This window comes from Choloepus didactylus, chromosome 10 (genome assembly GCF_015220235.1).
Source record: "Choloepus didactylus isolate mChoDid1 chromosome 10, mChoDid1.pri, whole genome shotgun sequence".
NCBI classification, from domain to species: Eukaryota; Metazoa; Chordata; class Mammalia; order Pilosa; family Megalonychidae; genus Choloepus; species Choloepus didactylus.
Window position 1 is genome coordinate 63,171,415 of NC_051316.1, and position 23,993 is coordinate 63,195,407.

Here is a 23,993-nt window from a genome sequence, read left to right on the forward strand (position 1 = left end):
CGTGGGACGGAGAACATCTTCTTGACCAAAAGGGGGATGTGAAAGGAAATGAAATAAGCTTCAGTGGCAGAGAGATTCCAAAAGGAGCCGAGAGGTCACTCTGGTGGGCACTCTTATGCACACTTTAGACAACCCTTTTTAGGTTCTAAAGAATTGGGGTAGCTGGTGGTGGATACCTGAAACTATCAAACTACAACCCAGAACCCATGAATCTCGAAGACAGTTGTATAAAAATGTAGCTTATGAGGGGTGACAATGGGATTGGGAAAGCCATAAGGACCAAACACCACTTTGTCTAGTTTATGGATGGATGTGTAGAAAAGTAGGGGAGGGAAACAGACAGACAAAGGTACCCAGTGTTCTTTTTTACTTCAATTGCTCTTTTTCACTCTAATTATTATTCTTGTTATTTTTGTGTGTGTGCTAATGAAGGTGTCAGGGATTGATTTAGGTGATGAATGTACAACTATGTAATGGTACTGTAAACAATCGAAAGTACAATTTGTTTTGTATGACTGCGTGGTATGTGAATATATCTCAATAAAATGATGATTTAAAAAAAAAAAAAAAAAAAAAAAAAAAGAAGCATAATACAATGCTTCTGTTAACTATAAAAAAAAAAAAAAAAAAAAAAAAAAGCTAGGCAGAATATCAGTAAAGATAAACATGACCTAAAAAACAGTATCAACAAACTTAACCTACATGACACTCACAGAACACTTCACCAAACAAAGCAGAATACACAATTTTTTCAAGTGCACATGTATATTTGCCAAGTTGGACCATATTCTGAGCCATAAAACAAACCTTCACTAACATAAAAATAGAAAAAAGGATTTTAAAAATGAATGAATTTAAAATAAATTTTTTAAAATGTTCACATATTTCAAAGAATAGGAAAAAGTATATAAAAAGTATGTTTTCAGGCAATAATGGAAATAAACTAGATATTAATTAGGAGTTGGAAACTAAATAACACAATTCAAGATAACCCATGGGTCAAAGAGATGTCTCAGAGGAAATTAATAAATAATTTATACTGTATGAAAATACAACATAGCAAATTTTGTGGGATGCTACCAGAGCAGTCCTTAATGCGAAATCTTTAGTATTAAATATTTATACCAGAAAAGAAGATAGATCTAAAATCAGCAAGCTAACACACCATCTAAAAAAAGCTAGGAAAAAAAAGCAAATGCAAGGAAGCAAATAAAGGGGAACTACAATCATTAGACAAGAAAAACAATACAAAAAATCAAATAAACCAAAAGCTGGTTATTTAAAATAGCTAACCAAGATAAAAAGAGATGACCAAGCTCAGAAGACCAACCTGCTATTACCAATATCAGAAATGAAAGAGAGGACATCACTACTGACCCAACAGGTCAAAAAAAAAAAAAAAAGGATAATAAGTGAACACTGAAAACAACTCTAGATCTAAACAATCAAACTAAGATGAAATAGATTCAAACTACCAAAACTCACTAAGAAGAAACAAGAAAACATGAAATCTACGAAAGAAATTGAATATGTAGTTTAAAATCTTCCAAAAGAGAAAACTCCAGGTCCAGATGGTTTCATCAGTGAATTCTACCAAAAGTTTAAAGAAGAAGTAGCATCAATTCTACACAATCTCTTATAAATAAGAAGAGAAACATTTCTCAACTCATTTTATGACGCCAGCATTATTCTTATATCAAAACCAGATAAAGACATTACAAGAAAAGAAATTTACAGACTAATATCACTCAAGAACACACACACACACACACACACACACACAAATCCTTGACAAAATATTAGCAGATTAAATCCAGCAATATTCTTCCCACAGATTGGAGAAATAAGGAGACATGATGACTACATGCAACATGGCATCTGGATTGGATTTTGAAACAGAACAGGTACATTAGTTGAAAGGCTGGTGAAAACCAAATAAAGACTATAGTTTAATTATTCATATTGTACTAATACTAATTTTTTAGTCCTGATAAATGTACTATGGTAATGTCCTATAATTCAGCTTTACTCTAATAATTTTAAGTAATAAACTTAAATTTATTGTATTTAAATGAGTCTAACAAATTGTCTTTTCTTATACTGGTCATTATTATATTATGATAAAGTTTTCCTCTCCATGCACCTAACTTGATATATATGAATCACTTCATTCATTCAGAGAATAGATCATAAATAATGTTTAAAAGTACTGTATTCCTTAATGGGGTGTTAAATGATTTTTGGAAACATTATAACATAATTTCTAGAGATTAAATTTCATTACCTCTAACATGAAGCTAATTATAAACACATCCTACTTAATATAATAAGGATACTATAAGACTTAGCCTAAGAGAACAATTCCTGCTTGGCACTATTAGACATAAATAATTGCTGAGTCCCTAAAACTATTTATAAGTTTACTACTTACTACCAATGTAGCTGTATTACAACCAATATGACCAAGTTAAACTATCTAATTCTCATGCAATAATTATATTAAATTATTGTAAAAAAAAAAAAAGATCACCTGCATTGCTTCTACAATTGATTACTGTAAGAATCAATCCATTGATGATTATTACAGCATTGAGTTTTCAAACCCCAACTCATACTCATTTTTCATATTTTTCCCCCTAGTATTTTAAATCCAATACAACCTTTACTAGGTTGTTGGTCTTTTTTCAACATTTATTATGTGTGTATGTATACACACACACATATGTTTTCATATTCAACTATTTTCACTTATAATCAATTTATCCATTGAAAAAAAGATTCTTCCTCTAATTGTCATTAATTTCTCCAGAGTTTCTAGTGGATTCCTTAATAGGGTGTTAAACAATCTTGGAAACATTTAGGGAGAGAAATCAGTTTGTAATTCCAGATTTCTAAACCTTAAGGTAAGTATTACAATCACATTCTTATCTGATTATGGGTATTTCTTTAGTTTGTTACCATTTTTCTAATAATAGTGCTCAACAGTTTGTAAAATTCAAAATTCAATATGCCAAAGAAACACTGTTCCCTCCTTCTGAGAACTTTCACTGAAATCAAATGTAATACAAATCAAGTCTATATACCAGGTACTTCTAAAGATATCACCTCATTTACTATTCACATTTTTCAAAAGTGGAACATGTATAACTTTTTCTTACTACATGTTGCAATTCAGAGAGTTTAAGCAAGGTGTCAAAGGTTATACATGTAGTAAGGTTATACATACAGTAAGAAAGGTGTCAAAGGTTATACATGTAGTAAAGAAAAGTCAAGCTTTAATCTTAAGTGTCTGTTTATAAATCCAAGATCTTTCCACTTAATCTCTAAAAAGCCAGATGTAAATATTTTAGGTTTTGCACATCATACATTCTCTAACACAACTACTCAGTTCTGCTGTTGAAGCACAAAACCAGCCATAGGAAATAAACAAATGAGAGTAGTTGTGTTTCAACAAAACTTTATAACAAACACAGGGCTGAATTAATTCAATGCCAGTAGTTTGCCAACTCCTGCACCATACTACAATGCCCTCTCTCCTAGAGAGCCTCTGTTAGCTTTTCATCAACACTGCTAAATCTTATTTCTCTCTCTCTCATTTAAAAAAAAAATACATATATATATATGTGTGTGTGTGTATGTATATATATATATATACACATACATACATACATACATGACCTTGATCCTACCAAGCAGTTTTATTTTAATGCTTGTCTTATTAAGCTCCATTATTTGAAACAAGGTACATTTGGGGGAATATGTACAACCTTTTACATATTCTATGTATAATACAAATTACATCACAAATTCATTAATAATTAAAAAGATGAAATATTTCTTAACTATGGGACTAGGAGAAACTAAGTTCTCAGTGTAAAAATATCATATACTCCCATTTAAAATTCTTCCTTTGGAAGATTTTTCAGTTATTAGAATCTAATATTAATTGCTCAAACTATATTTAATACATAATAATCACCAAAAGGTCCACTAATAAGTGCAGGCAAGCAACTATAGCAAAATCATATCTTCTTTCAATTATCCAAAATGACCATGTATACTATTATAAAGATCCAAATACATAACTTTAAGATCTTTCCTTTTCTCCTTAAAATTTAGCTGTATGATATATCAAAACCTATGGGATGCATCAAAAGCATTGATGAGAGGGAAATTTATAGCTCTAAATGCCCTCATTAAAAAGGAAGAAAGAACTAAAACCAAAGACCTAACTGAAAAACTGAAGAAACTAGAGAAAGAACAGCAAACTAACCCTAAAGCAAGAAGAAGAAAAGAAATAACAAAGATTAAAGCAGAAATAAATGAATCGAAGATCAAAAAACAAAATTTATTGATAATGGATCAATAAAGCAAAAAATTGGTTCTTTGAGAATACCAACAACACTGACAAACCCTTAGCTAGACTGACAAAGTCAGAAAGAGAGATGAAAATAAAATCAGAAATGAGAAGAGGGTCATTACCACAGACCCCAAAGGAAGTTAAAAAAAAAAAAAATCATAAGAGGATACCATGAACAACTGCATGCTGATAAACTAGACAAGTCAGATGAAATGAACAATTTCCTAGAAACAAACCAACAACTGAGACTGAATCAAGAAGAAACAGAAGACCTCAACAAATCAATCACAAGTTAAGAGATTGAATCAGTAATAAACAACTTCCGTACAAAGAAAAGCCCAGGGCCAGATGGTTTCACGGGTGAATTTTACCAAACATTCCAAGAAGACCTAATACCATTCCTGCTCAAACTCTTTCAAAAAGTTGAAGAAAAGGAAACACTACCTAACTCATTCTATGAAACTAACATCACTCTCATACCAAAACTTGATAAAGATACTTCAAGAAAGGAAAACTACAGGTCAATCTCCCTAATGAAATATAGAAACAAAAATTCTCAAAAAATCTTGCAAATCGAATCCAACAGCATACTAAAGAATTTTACATCATGACCAAGTAGGGTTTATTCTAGGCATGCAAGGGTGGTTCAATACAAGAAAACCAATCAATCTAAAACAACACATCGACAAATCGAAAGGGAAAAATCACATGATCATCTCAATTCATGTTGAAAAGGTATCTGATAAAATTCATCCTTTTTTGATAAGAACATTTTAAAAGGGAGGAATCAAAGGAAACTTCCTGAATATGATAAAGGGCATATATAAAAAACCAACAGTCAACATCATACTCAATGGTGAGAGACCATAAGCCTTTCGTCTAAGATTGGGAACAAGACAAGGATGCCCACTGTCACTATTGTTACTCAACATTGTGCTAGAAGTTCTAGCTAGAGCAATTAGGCAAGAAGAAGAAAAAGGCATCCAAATCAAAAAGGAAGAAGTAAAACTCTCATTATTTCCAGATGATATAATCCTACATTTGGAAAATCCCAGGAAACCTATGACAAAGCTACTTCAGCTAATAAACAAATTCAGCAAAGTGGCAGGATACAAGATTAACATGCAAAAATTGGTAGTGTTTCTATACACTAGTAATGAGCTAATCAAGGAGGCAATCAAGAAAAAAATTCAATTCACAATACTAACTAAAAGAATCAAGTATCTAGGAATAAACTTAACCAAGGATGTAAAGGACCTGTACACAGAAAACTACAAAACATGGCTAAAAGAAATCAAAGAAGACCTCAATAGGTGGAAAGACATTCCGTGTTCATGCATAGGAAGACTAAATATCGTTAAGATGTCAATTCTACCCAAATTGACCTACAGATTCAACATAATACCAATCAAATTCTGTCAACCTACTTCACAGACTTAGAAAAGTTAGTTATCAAATTTATTTGGAAGGGAAAGGGGCCTCGAATAGCCAAAAACATCCTAAAAAAGAAGAACAAAGTGGGAGGACGTACACTTCCTGACTTTAAAGCTTATTATAAAGCCACTGTGGTCAAAACAGCATGGTATTGGCACAAAGATAGACATATTGATCAATGGAATCGAATTGAGAGTTCAGAAATAGACCCTCAGATCTACCATCAATTGATTTTTTATAAGGCCAAGGCCACTGAACTGGGTCAGAATAGTCTCTTCAATAAATTGTGGTGGGAGAAATGGATATCCATATCCAGAGGAATGAAAGAGGACCCATACATCATACACTATACAAAAATTAACTCAAAGTGGATAAAAGAACTAAATATACAGTACCATAAAACTCCTAGAAAATAGGGAAACATCTCTTGACCTAATGATAGGAGGTAGCTTCTTTTTTTATACCCAAAGCACAAGTAACAAAAGAAAAAATAGATAAATAGGAATTCCTCAAGATCGAACATTTCTGTGCTTCAAAGAACTTTGTCAAAAGGCAGCAAAACTCAAGGGGAAACAATATTTGGTAACCATATATCTGTTAAAGGTTTGATATCCAGCATAAATAAAGAAATCCTACAACTCAACAATACAAGGACAAACAACCCAATTATAAAACGGGCAAAAGATACAAATAGTTACTTCTCCAAAGAGGAAATACAAATGGCTAAAAAGCACATGAAAAGCTGTTCATCTTCATTAGCTATCAGGGAAATGCAAATCAAAACCGCAATGCGACATCATCTCACACCTACAAGAATGGCCACTATTAAACAAACAGGAAACTAAAATGTTGGAGAGGATGTGAAGAAATAGGAACACTTATTCACTGCTGGTGGGAATGTAAAATGGTACAGCCACTGTGGAAGACAGTTTGGCAGTTCCTCAGAAAACTAAATATTAAGTTTCCCTACAAGCTGGCAATTCCGCTACTCAGTATATATCCAGAAGATCTGAAAGCAGGACACAAACAGACATTGGTACACCAATGTTCACAGCGGCATTGTTCACAATTGCCAAAAGATAGAAGCAATTCAAGTGTCCATCAACAGATGAGTGGATAAACAAAATGTGGTATATACATAGATGGAATATCATGCAGCAGTAAGAAGGAATGATGTCCTGAAGCATGCAACAACATGGATAACCTTGAGGATATAATGAGGAGTGAAATAAGTCAGACGCAAAAGGAAAGATAATTGCATGATTTCACTAATGTGAACTAACGAGAATATGTAAACTCAGTGCCTTAAAACGTAAATATAGGGTACTTAGAGATAGACAGAAGCTAGAGAAGGAGGAGCAGTTACCTAATATATAAAGAATTTTAATGAGGTTGAACTAAATGTTTGGAAATGAATAGAGGTGAAGGTAGCTTGTCTTTAGAAGTATAAGTAATAGTGCCATATTGTAGGTGAATTTGGTTGAAAGGAGTTGTTTAGAGTATGTATCCCACCGATTAACACTACAAATATAAATAAGTTCATGCATGAACTACTATAAATGTAAGGTACTTCTACAAAGAGTTAATAATAGAGTGGTATATGGAGGGAAATTTACCTATAGCAACCTACAGACTATAGGTAACAGTAAATATCTTAATATTCTTTTATCAACAGTAAGAGGTGTACCACTATGGGTCAAAAATAGAGATAAGAGATAAGGGAAGTTTTCATTTTTTTTTCTTTTTTTGTGTGTCTATCTGGTATTTTTCTTTTTGGAGCAATGAAAACGGTCTAAAATTGAGTGCGATAATGATTGCACAACTAGGTGATGATACTGTGAGACACTGATTGTATACTCTGGATGGAATATACAAGTATGTGAATACCTCAATAAAATCTGCAGATTCAAAAAAAAATTTAGCTGTATCCCATCAATGAAATTAAAATTGTTAATATAAAAAATTTTAACAGTTTTAAATGGTATAAGCAGGAAATAAAAATTTCCCTTCTCCATCAGGGATTCTATTCTTTCTTCCCTCTCCCTCAATCCCTTATATGTTCTCTCTCTTTCTCTGTCTGTCTCTTTCTTTCATATAAAGCCACACAAATATTTTTAAAATTCACCTAAGCCCAAATAAAGTGGAATGAACACTAGCCAAAAAAGCACATGAGAACCTAGACTGACTGAAAAGAAACAGAAGACCTCAACCAACCAATCACAAACAAAGAGATCCAATCAGTCATCAAAAAGCTTCCCACACCCAGGGCCAGATGGCTTCACAGGGGAATTCTACCAAACTTTCCAAAAAGAACTGACAACAGTCTTACTTAAAGTCTTTCAAAACATTGAAGAAAATGGAACACTACGTAACTCATTTTATGAAGCTAACATTACTCTAACAGCAAAACCAGGTAAAGATGCTACAAGAAAGGAAAACTACAGGCCAATCTCCCTAATGAATATTGATGCAAAAATCCTCAACAAAATACTTGCAAATCGAATCCAAAGACACATTAAAAAAATCATACACCATGACCAAGTGGGGTTTATTGCAGGCATGCAAGGATGGTTCAACATAAGAAAATCAATGTACAACACATTAACAAATCAAAAGGGAAAAATCAAATGATAATCTCAATAGAAGCTAAAAAAGCGTTTGACAAAATCCAGCATCCTTTTTTTTGATAAAAACACTTCAACAGGTAGGAATAGAAGGAAACTTCCTCAATATGATAAAGAGCATATATGAAAAACCCAAGTCAGCATAGTAATCAATGGTGAGAGACTGAAAGTCTTCCCTCTAAGATCAGGAATGAGACAAGGATGCCCAATGTTACCAATGTTATTCAACATTGTGCTAGAAGTGCTAGCCAGGGCAATCTGGCAAGACAAAGAAATAAAAGGCATCCAAATTGGAAAAAGAAGTAAAACCATCATTGTTAGCAGATGATATGATCTTGTATCTGGAAAACCCTGAGAAATCAACAACACAGCTACTAGAGCTGATAAACAAATTTAGCAAACCAGTGGGATACAAGATCAATGCACGTAAGTCAGTAATGTTCCTATTCATGAGAAATAACCTAACTGAAGAGACACTCAAGAAAAAGATACCGTTTTCAATAGCAACTAAAAAAATCAAGTATTTAGGAATAAACTTAACCAAGGACCTACACATAGAAAACTACATAACTTTACTAAAAGAAACAGAAGGGGACTTAAAAAGATGGAAAAATATTCCTTGTTCATGGATAGGAAGGCTAAATGTCATTAAGATGTCAATTCTATCCAAACTCATCTACAGATTCAATGCAATTCCTATCAAAATTCCAACAACCTACTTTGCAGACTTGGAAAAGCTAGTTATCAAATTTATTTGGAAGGGGAAAATGCCTTGAATTGCTAAAACATTCTAAAAAAGAAAAATGAAGTGGGAGGACTTACACTCCCCTACTGTGAAGCTTATTATAAAGCCACAGTAGTCAAAACAGCATGGTACTGGCACAAAGACAGACATATTGATCAATGGAATCAGACTGAGAATTTGGAGATAGAACACCCAGATCTATGGTTGACTGATCTTTGATAACGCCCCCAAAACCACTGAACAGGGACCTAACAGTCTATTCAACAAATGGGGCTAGAAGAGCTGGATATCCATATCAAAAGAATGAAAGAGGACCCCTACCTCACACCCTACACAAAAATTAACTCAAAACGGATTAACGACCTCAATATAAGCGACAGTACCATAAAACTCCTAGAAGATAATGTAGGGAAACACCTTCAAGACCTTGTATTAAGAGGTCACTTCTTAGAACTTACACCCAAAGCACAAGCAACAAGAGAAAAAAATAGATAAATGAGGACCTCTCAAACTTGGAAGTTTCTGTACCTCAAAGGAATTTGCCAAAAATGTGAAGAGGCAGCCAACTCAATGGGAAAAAAATTTTGGAAACCATGTATCTGACAAAAGACTGATATCCTGTATATAAAAAGAAATCCTACAATTCAACGACAACAGTACAGACAGCCCAATTATAAAATGGGCAAAAGATATGAAAAGACAGTCTCTGAAGAGGAAATACAAATGGCCAAAAAACACATGAAAAAATGTTCAGCTTCACTAGCTATTAGAGAGATGCAAATTAAGACCACAATGAGATATCATCTCACACCAATTAGATTGGCTGCCATTAAACAAACAGGAAACTACAAATGCTGGAGAGTATGTGGAGAAATTGCAATTCATATTCATTGTTGTTGGGACTGTATAATGGTACAGCCACTCTCTAAGACAGTCTGGCGGTTCCTTAGAAAACTACATATAGAGTTACCCTTTGATCCAGCAATTGCATTTCTCGGTACATACTCAGAAGATCTGAAAGCAGTGACACAAACAGATATCTGCATGCCAGTGTTCACAGCAGCAATATTCACAACTGCCAAGAGATGGAAACAACCCACATGTCCTTCAACAGATGAGTGGATTAACAAAATGTGGTATATAAACACAACGGAATACTATGCAGCAGTAAGATGGAACAATGTCATGAAATATATGACAACATGGATGACCCTTGAGGACACAATGCTGAGCAAAATAAGTCAGGCATAAAAAGAGAAATATTGTATGCTACCAGTAATGTGATAACATTATAGTCTGTTTATTTTCTTGAGGTAGGGTAGAAACATGTTGGAAGCAACGCAGTTAATTTAGGCTATTTTTTTTCTTAATCCTTTGTTTTGGTTTTGTTTGAAATTTTTTTTTATTGTTTGTTTTTTAATTTTTTGATAAAGTTAAAAAAAACAATGAATGAGTGTGAAAAAAAGGTAAATGAACAATGCAGGGAGGAGGGAAATGGAATGTTTTGAATGTTCTTTTTTATTCTAATTTTTATTTTTAGAGTAAAGAAAATGTTCAAAGATTGATTGTGGTGATCAATACACAACTACGAACAACTGATTATACACTTTGAAGGATTGTTTGTTATGTGAATATATCTCAATAAAATTGCATTTAAAAAAAAAGCACGAGATCGGGTTCTATTCTGAGCTCTACAACTAAAACAAGCTGAATAATCAGTTTCTAGCTTTATGCCTTCAGTAACTTATTTAACACTATTAGTCTCTGTCTCCTCATTTACAAAATAGGGGCAAGGGGTTATGGTGTCTCCCTCAGGTGGTTGTTGGGAGCATTAAAATGAGAATGCATCCGATGCCTATAGAAAAGTTCTTGACATATATTTAAGGACTCAAAAACTCTAGTTGCTGCTGTCATCATCATCACCACTATCATCACTATCTTGGAAAAGTCTTACCATCTATTGAAGTTCCTCTATAAAATGAGAAAAGCAGTGCCTCAAATGGTATATATAAGGATTACTTTTTAAAAACCCTATAAATTCATCTTATCATTCCTGCCAAAAAGTCAGAAGAAAAGAAAGCCCCTTTTCTCAAGAACTTACCTATTCCCTTGAGAACTTTTAAAAATGAAATGAAGTAGAAGACTTATGTTTCTACTTCTGAAAAGAAACATGAAGTTAACATTTTTCCTTTGTTTTTCATTATGCTAGATATTTTTAAATCAAGACATACACATTGAGTGATCTGTTACTTTTTAAAGAAATCACTCGACACTAATAAATAATCACAAATGGAACTGGTTAAAAGGTAATGTTAAATTAGGGTCTACATTCTCAATCCCAATATATTTTAAAAATCACCAATTTGAGGGTTTATTTTTGTTGTTTTTGTTTTCAATCTTCTACACTTCAAGGAAACACATTAATAACTGTATGCTATATCTGCTCTAACATTAGGGGATATAAACATTTCTTACCAAGTTACGCTTTTTTAGCGGAAGAAAGTAATAATAGTGGCAGAAAGAAAACATCAGTGCGTAGGAAGTAAGAAGTTCAGTGTAGAAACACAACTGCAGAAAAAGCCAATGATTATCTTCACCAACACAATTGTTAATCCTGAAGGGAAAAAAAATGAAAAAGAAACAATATTTTAAAATTCAATAAGTTGTTAATTTCAGGATTGGTAAGACTATGAAACTAAAAGTAAACACAATCAACTTCACATACATTAACTTCATGGAGATATGTTAAAGCCACTCAAACCTGAAAGCAAACAGTATGTAGAAAAGATGATATAAATACACCCCATCTCACATTTGTAAAGAACTTTTTACTTTACAAAAGGAAAGAAATCATTGCATATGATCCACCTTCAGTCCACAGCAACCCAGTGAAAGAAGAAGAGCAGATGGTAGTGTCCTTGTTTTATTAATATGAAAACAAGACCAAAGGCGGTAAGCCACTTGCCAGAGAACGGACAGTTAGAAGAGATAGTGGCCAAGAGAACAAGACTCCATTTCTCCCGTATATTTTTTATTACAGCATTCTAGCTGTGGAGAGCAGTTTGAGCGCATTGACATAATGTACTTTAGACTTGCCACTCCAACATTCACAATTTTTCTTTTTCTTAAAGTCTATCCTTGGCTACTGAAAATAAAAAATGTATCAAAACTATTTAGAAATCCTTAGAGCCACATATCCACCAATAAAATAGCGAACAGTAACTAGGGAAAAAGATTTAAATGTTTCAATTCCAAAATTTTCATGATCTAGTTAAATATTTTACCATTCAACAATCATTTATTGTACTCAAATTTTCAAAGTATTTTAAAATTCCAGCAGAAAACCCTAGTTCAAAACTAGAAATTATCTTGCATTAATGTTTTCATTTCAAAATAGCATTATTCTTACACTATCTGAAAAAAAAATGCTATAACAAGCTTGGCTCCTAAATTAAATTGTTTTTTGGGGGGATGAGTCATTAAACTATTTTAAAGATCAACTATAGAACTAGCCTGAACAACCTTGGAGATGCACTTTTTGGACTTAACAGTTCACGTTCTATAAACAAGAGAATTACTATGTTTTGCTATTTTCAAGCAAAGCTGTCAATAAAGTGTGCTTATGTGCACACTCAAAAAAATGCTCTTTAAACCACTGTTGCTTGAAAGATAACTTATCACTGTCTTGACACTCCTTGTCTCCAAAAAGTTTGAGAAATAACTGCTATGATCACAGCACTCTTCTTGACCTTTGGAGAGCTTTAAGAGGAATTCAGGTAACCAATCTACAAGTAACAGTTACTTTGTACCATTTAAACTACTTAGAAAGAGTGATACAGAAATACAGAAAACCTTAAGGCAATCTGATAACTGACCTCCAAATCTAAAGCTGTTAGGCAGTTAAGATAATGCAGTTTCTAAAATCTTCAATAATTTTCCTTGCTTCTAATTCATACTGAATGCTTTCCTCACCCTCTGAATATCTCAGCAGTGCTCTATCAGGGAATTCAATTTGCACGAAAATTCCTAATTTAAATCCCTGGTCTACTCTCCTCTCCTATTCACTAACCCTTTCTACTTCCCCTCTCCCTCCTGCCAATTTCTAAGAAGTTGATTAAAACTGTGGAAGCAAAGGCCTAGAAAAATCACCCCAATCTTAGAATTTACGTTAAAAAGTACTATATTTTGTCACCAAGTCAGTTTTATTTCTTAAAAATAAATAAATAATACACTAGTCTTCACAGTACAAAACATTTCCTAGTTGATGGCTTATATTCTGATTCTTAAAATAAACTATTGCATTCTTTTAAAAGGGAGCATCAATTTCCAACTATATTATGAGCATTTATTATATTTTTAGTTAAACAGAAACTTAACTCTAAAAAGTATATAATATTGAGTTTTCCAGTGTGATTACTACTTACCTGAATAAATGTTTCATTCACTTTTTAAAATCTATGACTGTGGTAACTACAAACAGACAACTAAGGTTTAGAAAATCATTTATGAATTAATCTGCTTAAATTCAAGGCACATTTTTAACACCTTCTATGTCATATACTGTACATAATTCTGTTGACAGAATTAGAGAATTTTAAAAAGATTTATATAGTAATAAAATGTTTTCATTGAAAACTAAATTTCCATTGAAAGTTTACTAACTAATTACATGTGCTATCAAAATAAGTTATAAAAAATAAGGAATCTCCAAAGTGAGTAACACTATTAGGCAAAGCTTAAACTCTACCTTGAGTCAATTTTAAATAAATGCAGTTATAAATTTAGGAAGCCTGTCATGTAGTTAACTTTGTATATAGGCCTGCATACATGTACAAACATAAATATATATGTATGCAGATATATTTATAAAGTGCTACACTATACTAGCTTAAATATTTATACAGAGATCTAATGCTAGAAAAACAGAATTAAATACAATATCTTGCTCACAGATTTTTGTGACAGCTTTGAAATGAGATACAATGCAGAGTTCTCACAGCACTTGCTTTTAAAAATTCTATCTCAACAGAACAGTTTCTTTAAATATTACAAGAGAGCCCCCTATTGACCAAAAATGTTGGCACTTCAGCAGAACTGGTTAACTACCACTTATACACACATACCAACATGCATGTAACGGTAGTATCTATTCCTACCTAATGCATAATATTCCAAAAGGCTTAATTTGGGAGGGAATATCAAGGTATCTGAAATATGCTATCCTTTAATTAAACAAATGGAAAGGAGGATACAAACAATGGGATGTTTGAGGTTTATTACAGTTAGCAATAACTACAACTACTAATATTCAAGTATTTTCAATATGCCACTTACTATATTAATGCTTTTTTTATATTGCCTCATTTAATACAACCATCTTATTTCTTTTGTAGTATTTGGGTGCATATTAATTCTTATTGTTTCTGCTAAAATCTCTCCTTGTTTGAAAAGATAGGATCTCTGTAGAAAAAGAACTTTGGGAGATGGTGATAGAACCATACAATCATTAAAGGTATCATTATTAAAGGATTTTTTTAAAACTCTTAACATAACTTTTTTTTAAAACCTGCTAAGTACTAAAATTTATTTTTTCCTATTTATGATATTTTTGCTAAAAGTGAATTATGTTTTTCTTACCATGGACAGTGATGATCCATTCTCCTAACACAATGGCCGCAACGGCTACAGTGATGGGAACGCTTTGGTCGCATCAAATTACACTTGTTACATAATTCCCAGAACTCCCTTTCTATAGAAGGAAATTAAAATTCATTTAATGTAGGCAAATGAGTAACAATGAAATACAGCAACTGCTTACAAGATTTTATAAGTAGTCATATATATATATATATGGGATTTTTCTTCTAAATCTGCAGTCTGGATACGTTTGCTGTAAATGATGCTGTTGCATTCTACATATGTCTTATTGTGTATATTTTTAATTTTAAACACTATAAAAATAAGATACTACTGTTGTACTCAAAGTAAGAGATAGAAAAAAATGTATTTGGATCTTGGAACATAAATACAATTCAATGATAAAACTCTAAAGTACAACCAAATTATTATATTAAAACAAAATTTGATTTAAATGAATTAATTTCTAGAAATTACAATATCTAAAGGCTTTCAAAAAGAAATAATGACAAGTCTTTGTTTCTATAGATTAGTAAGTCAAAATTAACCCAATATAAAAAAAAAATCAATCCTATAAACTCACTGAAAAAAACAGAGATGGCATTTTCCTCCTCTGTATCCAAACCACTTTATTTTTTTATATCAATGGATTCATTTGTGCATGTGTATGGGAGGGGGTTGGAAAAAGATGTTAGACAGATTTAGGAGGTATTAGAATGGTTTCAGTAGTGAACAAGGTTAAAAGAAAATTGTTAATTAAATAAAGGAGGATCTTTACAAAACTCTGTCCTACCACCAAGTAGCAATTTCCTCTAGCCTATAGTGAAAAGACCATACAATTAAATTCTGTGATAAACACACGAAGTTTGCAGAAATAAAAGAGAAAATTCCATTATAAATTGCTCTAATCCATTCCATAAAAACTATATGGCATAGTCATCAAACAGGACAAGTGCTTTATAATTCAGAATGTATCTTTTTAATATTTGTTGAAATGGAATTTTACTTGTACAAAACTCAAACTTTCCATCTTAAACTACCATATGACCTCATTAGGAAGGTAAGCATAATAAAATTAATCCCCAAAATATTCAGTGAATATTAGCATATGCAGAATGTGACCATAATGTATAGTAGGTGCTCACTATATGCTTGCTAAAGTATGAAAAAGTTTAAAATTTAAAAAAAAATGAAAGATTCTAAATGCAGGTAAAAGAATATACTAGTGGGTAGCGTTCAATTTTTAAAAAATATTCCATATTTGAATTCCACTATTTAAATTTACTGCCCAGGAGTAACATCAATATACCAGAAATTGATACAGTAAAACGTCAGAAAAACCTTTTGCTATAGATGTCTCTGAAGAAAGAAGAAATCAATAAATCAACCTGTGTCAAATTGTTTGCTCCAATATATGAAAGTTAAGAAATTATCTTTTACATTTAAGACCTCATCTTGAAATAAAATCCTCTTTCATTTCTTGCATAGTTCTTATTTTAATAAAAATATGTGAGAGAGCAACAAACTAAAGCTTCATTTAGAGACAGTTAAATGTTATTATTTAACTGTGAGATGGAAACTCAATTAATAAGTAGCATAATACAATGTCATAAGCTTATCAATGTTTTTGCACTTATGCTCCGAAACATCCTAATGTTAAAACTTCGAATTCATATTTTGCAAGAACAGACAGGAAGTATACTTCCCACTACTAATTCAATGACCCAATTTTCATTAAAAAGACAATATAAAACTTAACTGTTCTTAAACCAATCCCTTTAAAACATATAATATTTTAGAGAATAAATTCTTCCTTTCATACCTTAAAAAGATGTATCCTCAGAAAAGCAGAGAACATTTGGCTATAGTCAGAGAAAGTCTCAAACTCGATAGTTTAGACCAGGGATTAACACACTAGAGTCTGGGGGCAAATACAGTCTACCACCTGTTTATGTATGACCCATGAGCTAAGAATGGTTTTTATATTGCTTGAAATATGATTGAGAAAACTAATAATTTGTGACATACAAATCAATGAAATTCGAATTTCAGTGTCCATAAATAGTTTTATTTAAACACAGTTATGTCTATTCATTTGCATAGTTTTCATGGCTACTTTTGTACTAAAATGGCAGAGGTGAATAGTTGTGACAGAGACTGTATGGCCCATCAGGGTGAAAATCTTTACTAGCTGATCCTGTATAAGAAAGAAAAAGTTTGCTCATTTCTGGTCTAGAGTATAAACAAATTAAAACAAAGAGCTTGAACCAGGACTTTGGCTAAATTTAAGATGTTCTGCATGTATTTAAAATGAGAAATACCTATGAAAACTCATATTTTCACACACGTGCACATACACATCCCAATGTTAAAACAAATTCATCTGACTATTTCATTCACATATCCCAAAGTTTATAAAACCAAAGTCTGGGGATTTGCTCAATGGCATTCTCTTATATTCAAACTGCCTCATGTGGGCATATTTAGTAGGTCACAATATATTAAAGTTATTCTGTTTAAGAAAACAGGTATGTAAAATATTTCCGAGTAATTCAATAAAAAAATCATAAAAGTTAAAATCATAAAAGTATTAGGGCTTGAGTTTCCTTTTTGGAAAAATTCTTTAGCCATGCTATATTATTTTTCACTGTTAAAATTCTGAATATATTTTACTGAGCTAACAGCACGTTTACAAATGAATCAGGTAATAAGCACCAAAATGGGCACGATGATTACAATTTTCTTCAGAATCAAAGCAAAGGTAAATGAAGAGCTCAAATAATTCATCTGCATATAGACCCATGATAAAAGGATGATAAAGACAAGGATCTGACACCAGCTCTGTATCTAGAAAAGACAATCTATGCTCCTGACTACCTAGCCTACCTACCCCCAGACAAGCGCTATGAAGATCACATGAGATGAGATACCAAAAGGCATTGGAAACATTAAAATATGAAAAACGGATTTTTTTTTTCCAATTGGGAAAAAGCTTTCTGGACTCTAGGAAAATAGAGGTAAAGCCATCTGAGACCAGAAAGTCAGTAAGATGCCATGGCATCCTCCATTACTAACAGTCTGTAAGCTAGAGGTAACACAGTAGTCACAGATACAATCCGTTTAGTCTTCAGTATGTTTTTATATTTTTTAATGAGTTGCCAACATGTTGTAAAAATCATAACATTTCCCATAAAAACTGGGATTCCCTATTTTCTCTTAAAAAATTTTAAGATCTAACAACATTGGGCCTGCATGACAATTTCACTGTAGCTGAACAGGGGCCACTCCCCTTAGATAAATAGGAAATTTGCAAAATGAAATTCCTACCCAGCCCATTTTAGGATCTGCAGTATCTGGCACATGTAAGCATTTAAGTTTTGACCACTGCAAACTAAACAGTCCATTTGAAATGAGTGTCGAGTTATGAAAATCCTGCTTCTTTTATTTTCTGGGGCCACTGGGTTTTAGTTAAGAGATAATACATATACACAATATTTTAGAAAGTCTTTAAGTAGTCCAGTTGGGAAAAAGGAGGATTCTACACAAAGTGTACAAATTGTATAGTGCTACACCATTACCCCACAAAAAAAATGTGTGTGCACGCACACACACACACATAACTGCCAAGTGACAGCACCACTGTTTCTGTAAGTTAATAAAAATTAAATATTCAACATTGTTTTCAGAAACATCTGCTACACAAACACTAGTATCATATAATTCCTATTTAATCTCTAAATTTGCAAGGCCAAGTAAGCTCCTAAATGATGGTTTTTCAAAAGAACAATAATCAGGACCTCAACAGAATCTTTATAAGCCCTCTGTCACAAACTAATTTCATAATGAATTGCTACATTGGTTCTCAAGCTTTGCTACAAATTGGAACTACTTCGTATCTTTTAAAAATACCAATATCTGTCTCCCACCCCCAGACATTCTGATTTAATTAATATGGGGTATGACTTGGGCACTGGGATTTTTAAAAGCTCTGCTGCTGATTCTAATATATACCAAGTTTGGAAACCACTGAATTACTATAAAAAGTATTCTGGTTCTATAATGTACAACACAGGCATATGAATTTCTTACTAGAAGAAAGTGCAGAGCTTACATAGCAAATAGCCAAAAAGTAAGACACAGAAAAGTAGGAGGATAAATGAGGTTGTGTTATACCCAGTATGTGATAAAACAAGCAATACATTTTCAATTCATTTTTATGGTCTGAATGGTTACTGTGCAACAAGGTATTCAAAAATTACCTTCAACTGGCAATAGAAAAAAAAAGGCTTTTAAATTTTTCACTGAATTGAACAAACTCAAAAAATATCTAGGCAATAGTATAAATAATTCTACAAATATTTACTCCAAGTAACATTATATTTATAACATCATGAGGCAAATAGCACCATCAATAAAACTTTTATTAAATTAAAATACGATTTCTCATATTATTATAAAACCATTCAACAAATATTTGCCCAGCACGTACTAAGTAATAGAGACTGTTCTGGGCACTAGGATAAAGCAGTGAACAAATGAAAACAAAACAATCTACACCCTCACAGAGCTCACAAAGATCTAAAGTAGGAGACAAACAAAGTAAAAAGGAGAACCAGGGAGTGGGGGGATGTGAAAAGTTGAATGGAATTTACAATTTTAAATAGAAAAGCCTAGTAATGAAACCTGAGCAGATTTGAAAGTGGTGTTAGATGATTTTATATAACTGATATTTACTAAAGGCAATGAAATATACTAAGATAATAATTCTGGCATCAGTAAAAAACTGATAAATCTGAAGAGTACCATACCTCCATGTGGGATCTTAGGGTTCTCAGGGAGTCTTCCTGGATCAGTTATTGAGGCCCTCACTAAGGCAATCAGACAAAATATGGCAATGCCATAGAATACTTAAAAAGAAATAAATAAAATTAATCAGTCATTAACCCTTAAAAACATTTTATCAAAAGCATACGTAAAGTTTAAAATGTATATTTAATTAATACCAGCAGGATAATAATTTTCAAAAGATAAAAAACTTAAATGACTAATTCATTTCACTTACCAAATCATATTGCCAAGGACTACTTTAAATGTACTAATTATTATTTTACAAGAACAGAGACTTCTTGTCAGTAATATTATTTTACAAGAACAGAGACTTCTTATCAGTAATCACTTTTAAAAATATTCTATAATTAAACCTTTTCAACATCTCTAACTGGCTATCTTCAGTTACTATAAATGAGTGGAGTTCAATTGCTCCTTTCAATGGATCTTCAAATATGCAATCTAGAACTTCTGCATTATGAAATCAATAACCAGAAAAAAAAAAAGAGGGAAAGGAGAATCATATACAGTAGTTCTACATCTTAAATTAAAAAGAACATAGGCATTTTGTTAAAAAGAAAAAGCACTGCAGATGCAATAGGAAACTTAGTTTGAATGTTTGCTCCAGGACTGACTCACGGTTGTGATGGTTAAGTTCATGTGTCAACTTGATCAGGTTATGATGTCCAGTAGTTTGGTCTAGAAAGCACTGGCCTGAATGCTACTGTGGGGGTATTTCATGGTTTTAAATAATTAGTCAGTTAATTGCATCTAAAATCAACAAAGGAGATTGCCTTCAGTAATGAGAGAAGTCTCATCTAATCAGTTGAAGGTCTTAAAAGAGGGAACTGATGATTTCAGCAGTCAGAAAGAAGAATTGCTATATCTACTTCAGGCAGCCAGCTTTTCTGGGGGAATTCATTGAAGCCTTCATCAGAGTTCCAAATTTCTTGCAGATTTACTAGTCTCCATGGTCACATGATCTATATCCTGTTCTCTTTCTCTGAAGAACCCTAACTACTACAACAGTATTAGTTTTATCATTTGTACAATAGAAAGAATATGTTACGTAAGTATTGTGAGGTCAAAACAAGGTGATGTACATGAAAACTGCCAATGCCGTGTACATATAAAGTATATAATTTCAATCTTATTCTTGCAATCATAAGTAAGTCATATCAGTGGACTATGGCAGAAAAGTTATCCAGAAGTTCAAAGTGTTATCATAATCAATATACTAACACATAATTTAGTATCATGAAATTCTCCTTTCCCAGCAATGTATACCACCTCCGTTCTCAAAACTCCATCCATACTTGCAATTAAAGACAAAACAGAAACATAAAAATATACCCAGACTCATAGAAATGGCATATATATATCACATTTACCTAACCCTGTGAAATATAGAAAGGCCATTCTTTTTAAAAACTTCCATAATTTAGTAAATAACAACATTAATACCATAAATATTATTAAAACAGAGGTTAACATGGTGACATTATACTCCAAAAACATTCATAATAAAAAAAATTTTAATTATACAAGGAAATAAAGATCTAGGAACTTACTTATTATTAATATGCCTGGAATATGTCCTTCTTCATAGTGAGGAAAGAGGACAATTTTCGGAATTAAAACAATATTGTATAACCAGACAAAGACAATCAAACCCATGCAGCACCAACCATGTGGGTCAACAACAAAGTGAATCCGGAGACCCATTTTGCAGTCCTATAACTGCCTGCCAACCCACAAGGGAAGATGATCCTAAGCAAAGGGAAAAGGGAAAAAAATTACTTACATAGGAAAAGTCATTAAGCTATTCGACTAGAACAAAACTGCATTTCTGGCAACTATAAAATGATACTTACTGAGTTTTCTTTATGTATTTGATTCTTTTTTTGACAATACAAAAACTTTGGAAAACAAAAAAGTTTCAAGACTTTCAAATTTTACCATAAGTTTCAAATAATTTGATTTCAATTATGACTTGATTTCAATTCATTCATTATGAATTCCTATCAAGGGTGCACATTGTCTTCATCTACTGAAGTTAAACACAAGTCTGTCCTATAACCCAGCCATTCCATGTATAAATGCAAGAGAAATGAGCACACATATCCACCAAAAAAAGAGATATACAAAGATATTTGGTACTGTTAATCATAACACTAACTGACAGATCATACAAAAATTAGTGATGATCTTTTGGTGGGAGGGGTATGTATTACTGGAATGGAACATAAGGGAACTTTCAGAGAGCTAGAAATCTTCTATATCTTGACCTGGTAGTTTATGTGTATATACATATGTAAAACAAATCACTGAACTGTATACTTAAGATTTGTGTACTTTAGGACATGTTATACCACAATAAAAATTTTTTTAATCATTCTGGAAAAAAAGTAATAAAAAATGAAAAGTAATTATGAACTGCCAAAAATGTTAAAATTATGAAATAAAGCTCAACTAATCTTATTACTATCAATTCAGGAAGCCTACAGTTTAAATGTTTTGTTTCAGTTGATTTTTTTTTTTTTTAATTTCAGCTGATTTTTAACAAACTACCAACATACCTCTCAATGAGGCACTCAAAGTTAAGATATCTCTATGGATGTTATACCAAAAAAGCAACTTAAAATATTTCATACTTGAGTGAGTATAACCACTAAAACTTTAAAAATACATTATTATCTAGGATCTAGGAGGTGCCTTTCACATAAAACACAAAGTAATACATTAATAAACAAGAGCAATGGCTCTCAAACCTGCAAGCAAAGCAAAATCAACTGGAGCGCTTTTTAAAAATACATATTCCCAGGCCCCATTCCAGATCCACTGAATCAAAATTCTTTATGGAACAAAGCTCAAAATAAAAATTTTTAAACCACTCTCCAGGTGTTTCTGATACAGCTGACTGGTGTCTAGGAACTACTGATCTATGGAGTTTCACTAAGACATCAATGTTAGGGTCATGTGTTGAACTCAGTTCAACAAGTATTCATTGATCCCTCACTATATACCAGCTGCTTGCTTAGATGCTGATCTTTGCTTAAAGAAGCTAACAGTCTAATGCAGAAAACAGTAATAAAAAGAGTTTACTATGACATGTTAAGTTCTAGAAGCGTGCACACAATGTTACTGGAGGCACAGAAGACGATGACTAGCTAAACCAGAATTCAAGCAAGACTTCCTATAGGAGGTGAAACTTGAGTTCAGTCTTAAAAGATGAGTAAACGTTATTCAAGCAAAGAAAAGTGACAAAGATACAACAAATAGAAGGGAGAGCAAGAGGTATACATCAGTTAAGAATGTAGAAGCCTTACAATGACTATAATATAGCAGTTCAGTGTAGGAGAGGTGGTGAGAAAAAAGAGGCTATCTCATGAAGGACATGAAGGTGCCTTGTTGGAATACTAAGGTTTCATTAATAGGCATTGGAAAGCTATTAAAGCAGGGGGTTAACTTGATGAGATTTGTATTTCTGAAAAATTATTAAAGCTATAGTGTGGAGTACAAAATTAAAGACAGAGATCAGTTAGGAAGCTATGAGAAGACAAAAGCCAAAATTAGTTTTCAAGAAGGAACCAACTGAAGAAATTAGTAGTATCAACCCAGGAAGTCTTACTAATTACATATTAGGGGTTCCAGAGGAAAGAGACAAGGATGACTCCTAGGTTTTCAACTTATAACCCAGACCATTTCATTTTAAGAGCTATTTATTATCAGTTGAAGAGCTCTTCAAAACTATAAAGCTACAGGACAAGATTAAGGAATATTTGATTTTAAAGGAATATCCCCCCCTATCTTTCCTAGAACCTGCAAATAATGTTCCAGCAGAAAAAAAAAAAAAAGGACCAGAACTCAAATGCAACCACTGAATTGCTAAAAATCAGATACAGTCTAAATTAGTCTCTGTATATGAAGTAAAAAATAGTAACAGTGCCTAGATACTTCAGTATCTAACTTAATTATAAAATTAGTATCATTAAAATTACAAAAATCACAAAAAACATGCTGTTAAAAATCTAGAGAAGCTCAAATACAAATGATAAGCTATCTACATAGCTAAAAAAGAAAAACACTCAAAAGAAATGACAGAAGGCTCTGTCTCTCAACATGTTCAATATAATTAACTTCATGTATCTCCTTTTTAAAAAATGTTCAGTTCCATTCAGACTAAAAAACAAAATACAAACTCCAATAACTATATAGGACAGTGATTTCATTACTTATTTCCGAATTTCCTAATATTAAAAGCAGAAAAGCACATAAGCCAGCAAAAAAGGTAGCAAAATTAGCAAATATTCATTCATTTCATCATCTCCACTTGTATTCTTCTCTACCAGAGAATAACAAATTT

The 23,993-nt window shown here is 32.3% G+C and overlaps 1 protein-coding gene across 5 annotated transcripts in view; it reads right to left on the reverse strand.

The window, feature by feature from the left end:
• Positions 1-23,993, reverse strand: part of ZDHHC21 (zinc finger DHHC-type palmitoyltransferase 21) — a 104,796-nt gene that overhangs the window by 70,540 nt on the left and 10,263 nt on the right. For all 5 annotated transcript variants that reach the window (XR_005210612.1, XM_037797122.1, XM_037797119.1 and 2 more), the window contains 4 exons: positions 21,199-21,397; positions 19,609-19,707; positions 14,801-14,912; positions 11,639-11,777 (listed from right to left, as the gene is read on the reverse strand). Coding sequence is in view for 4 of the 5 variants with exons in the window: in XM_037797122.1 (XP_037653050.1) it covers positions 11,639-11,777; positions 14,801-14,912; positions 19,609-19,707; positions 21,199-21,352 (504 nt within the window). In the remaining variant the exon portion in view is untranslated. The remainder of the gene's footprint in view (positions 1-11,638; positions 11,778-14,800; positions 14,913-19,608; positions 19,708-21,198; positions 21,398-23,993) is intronic.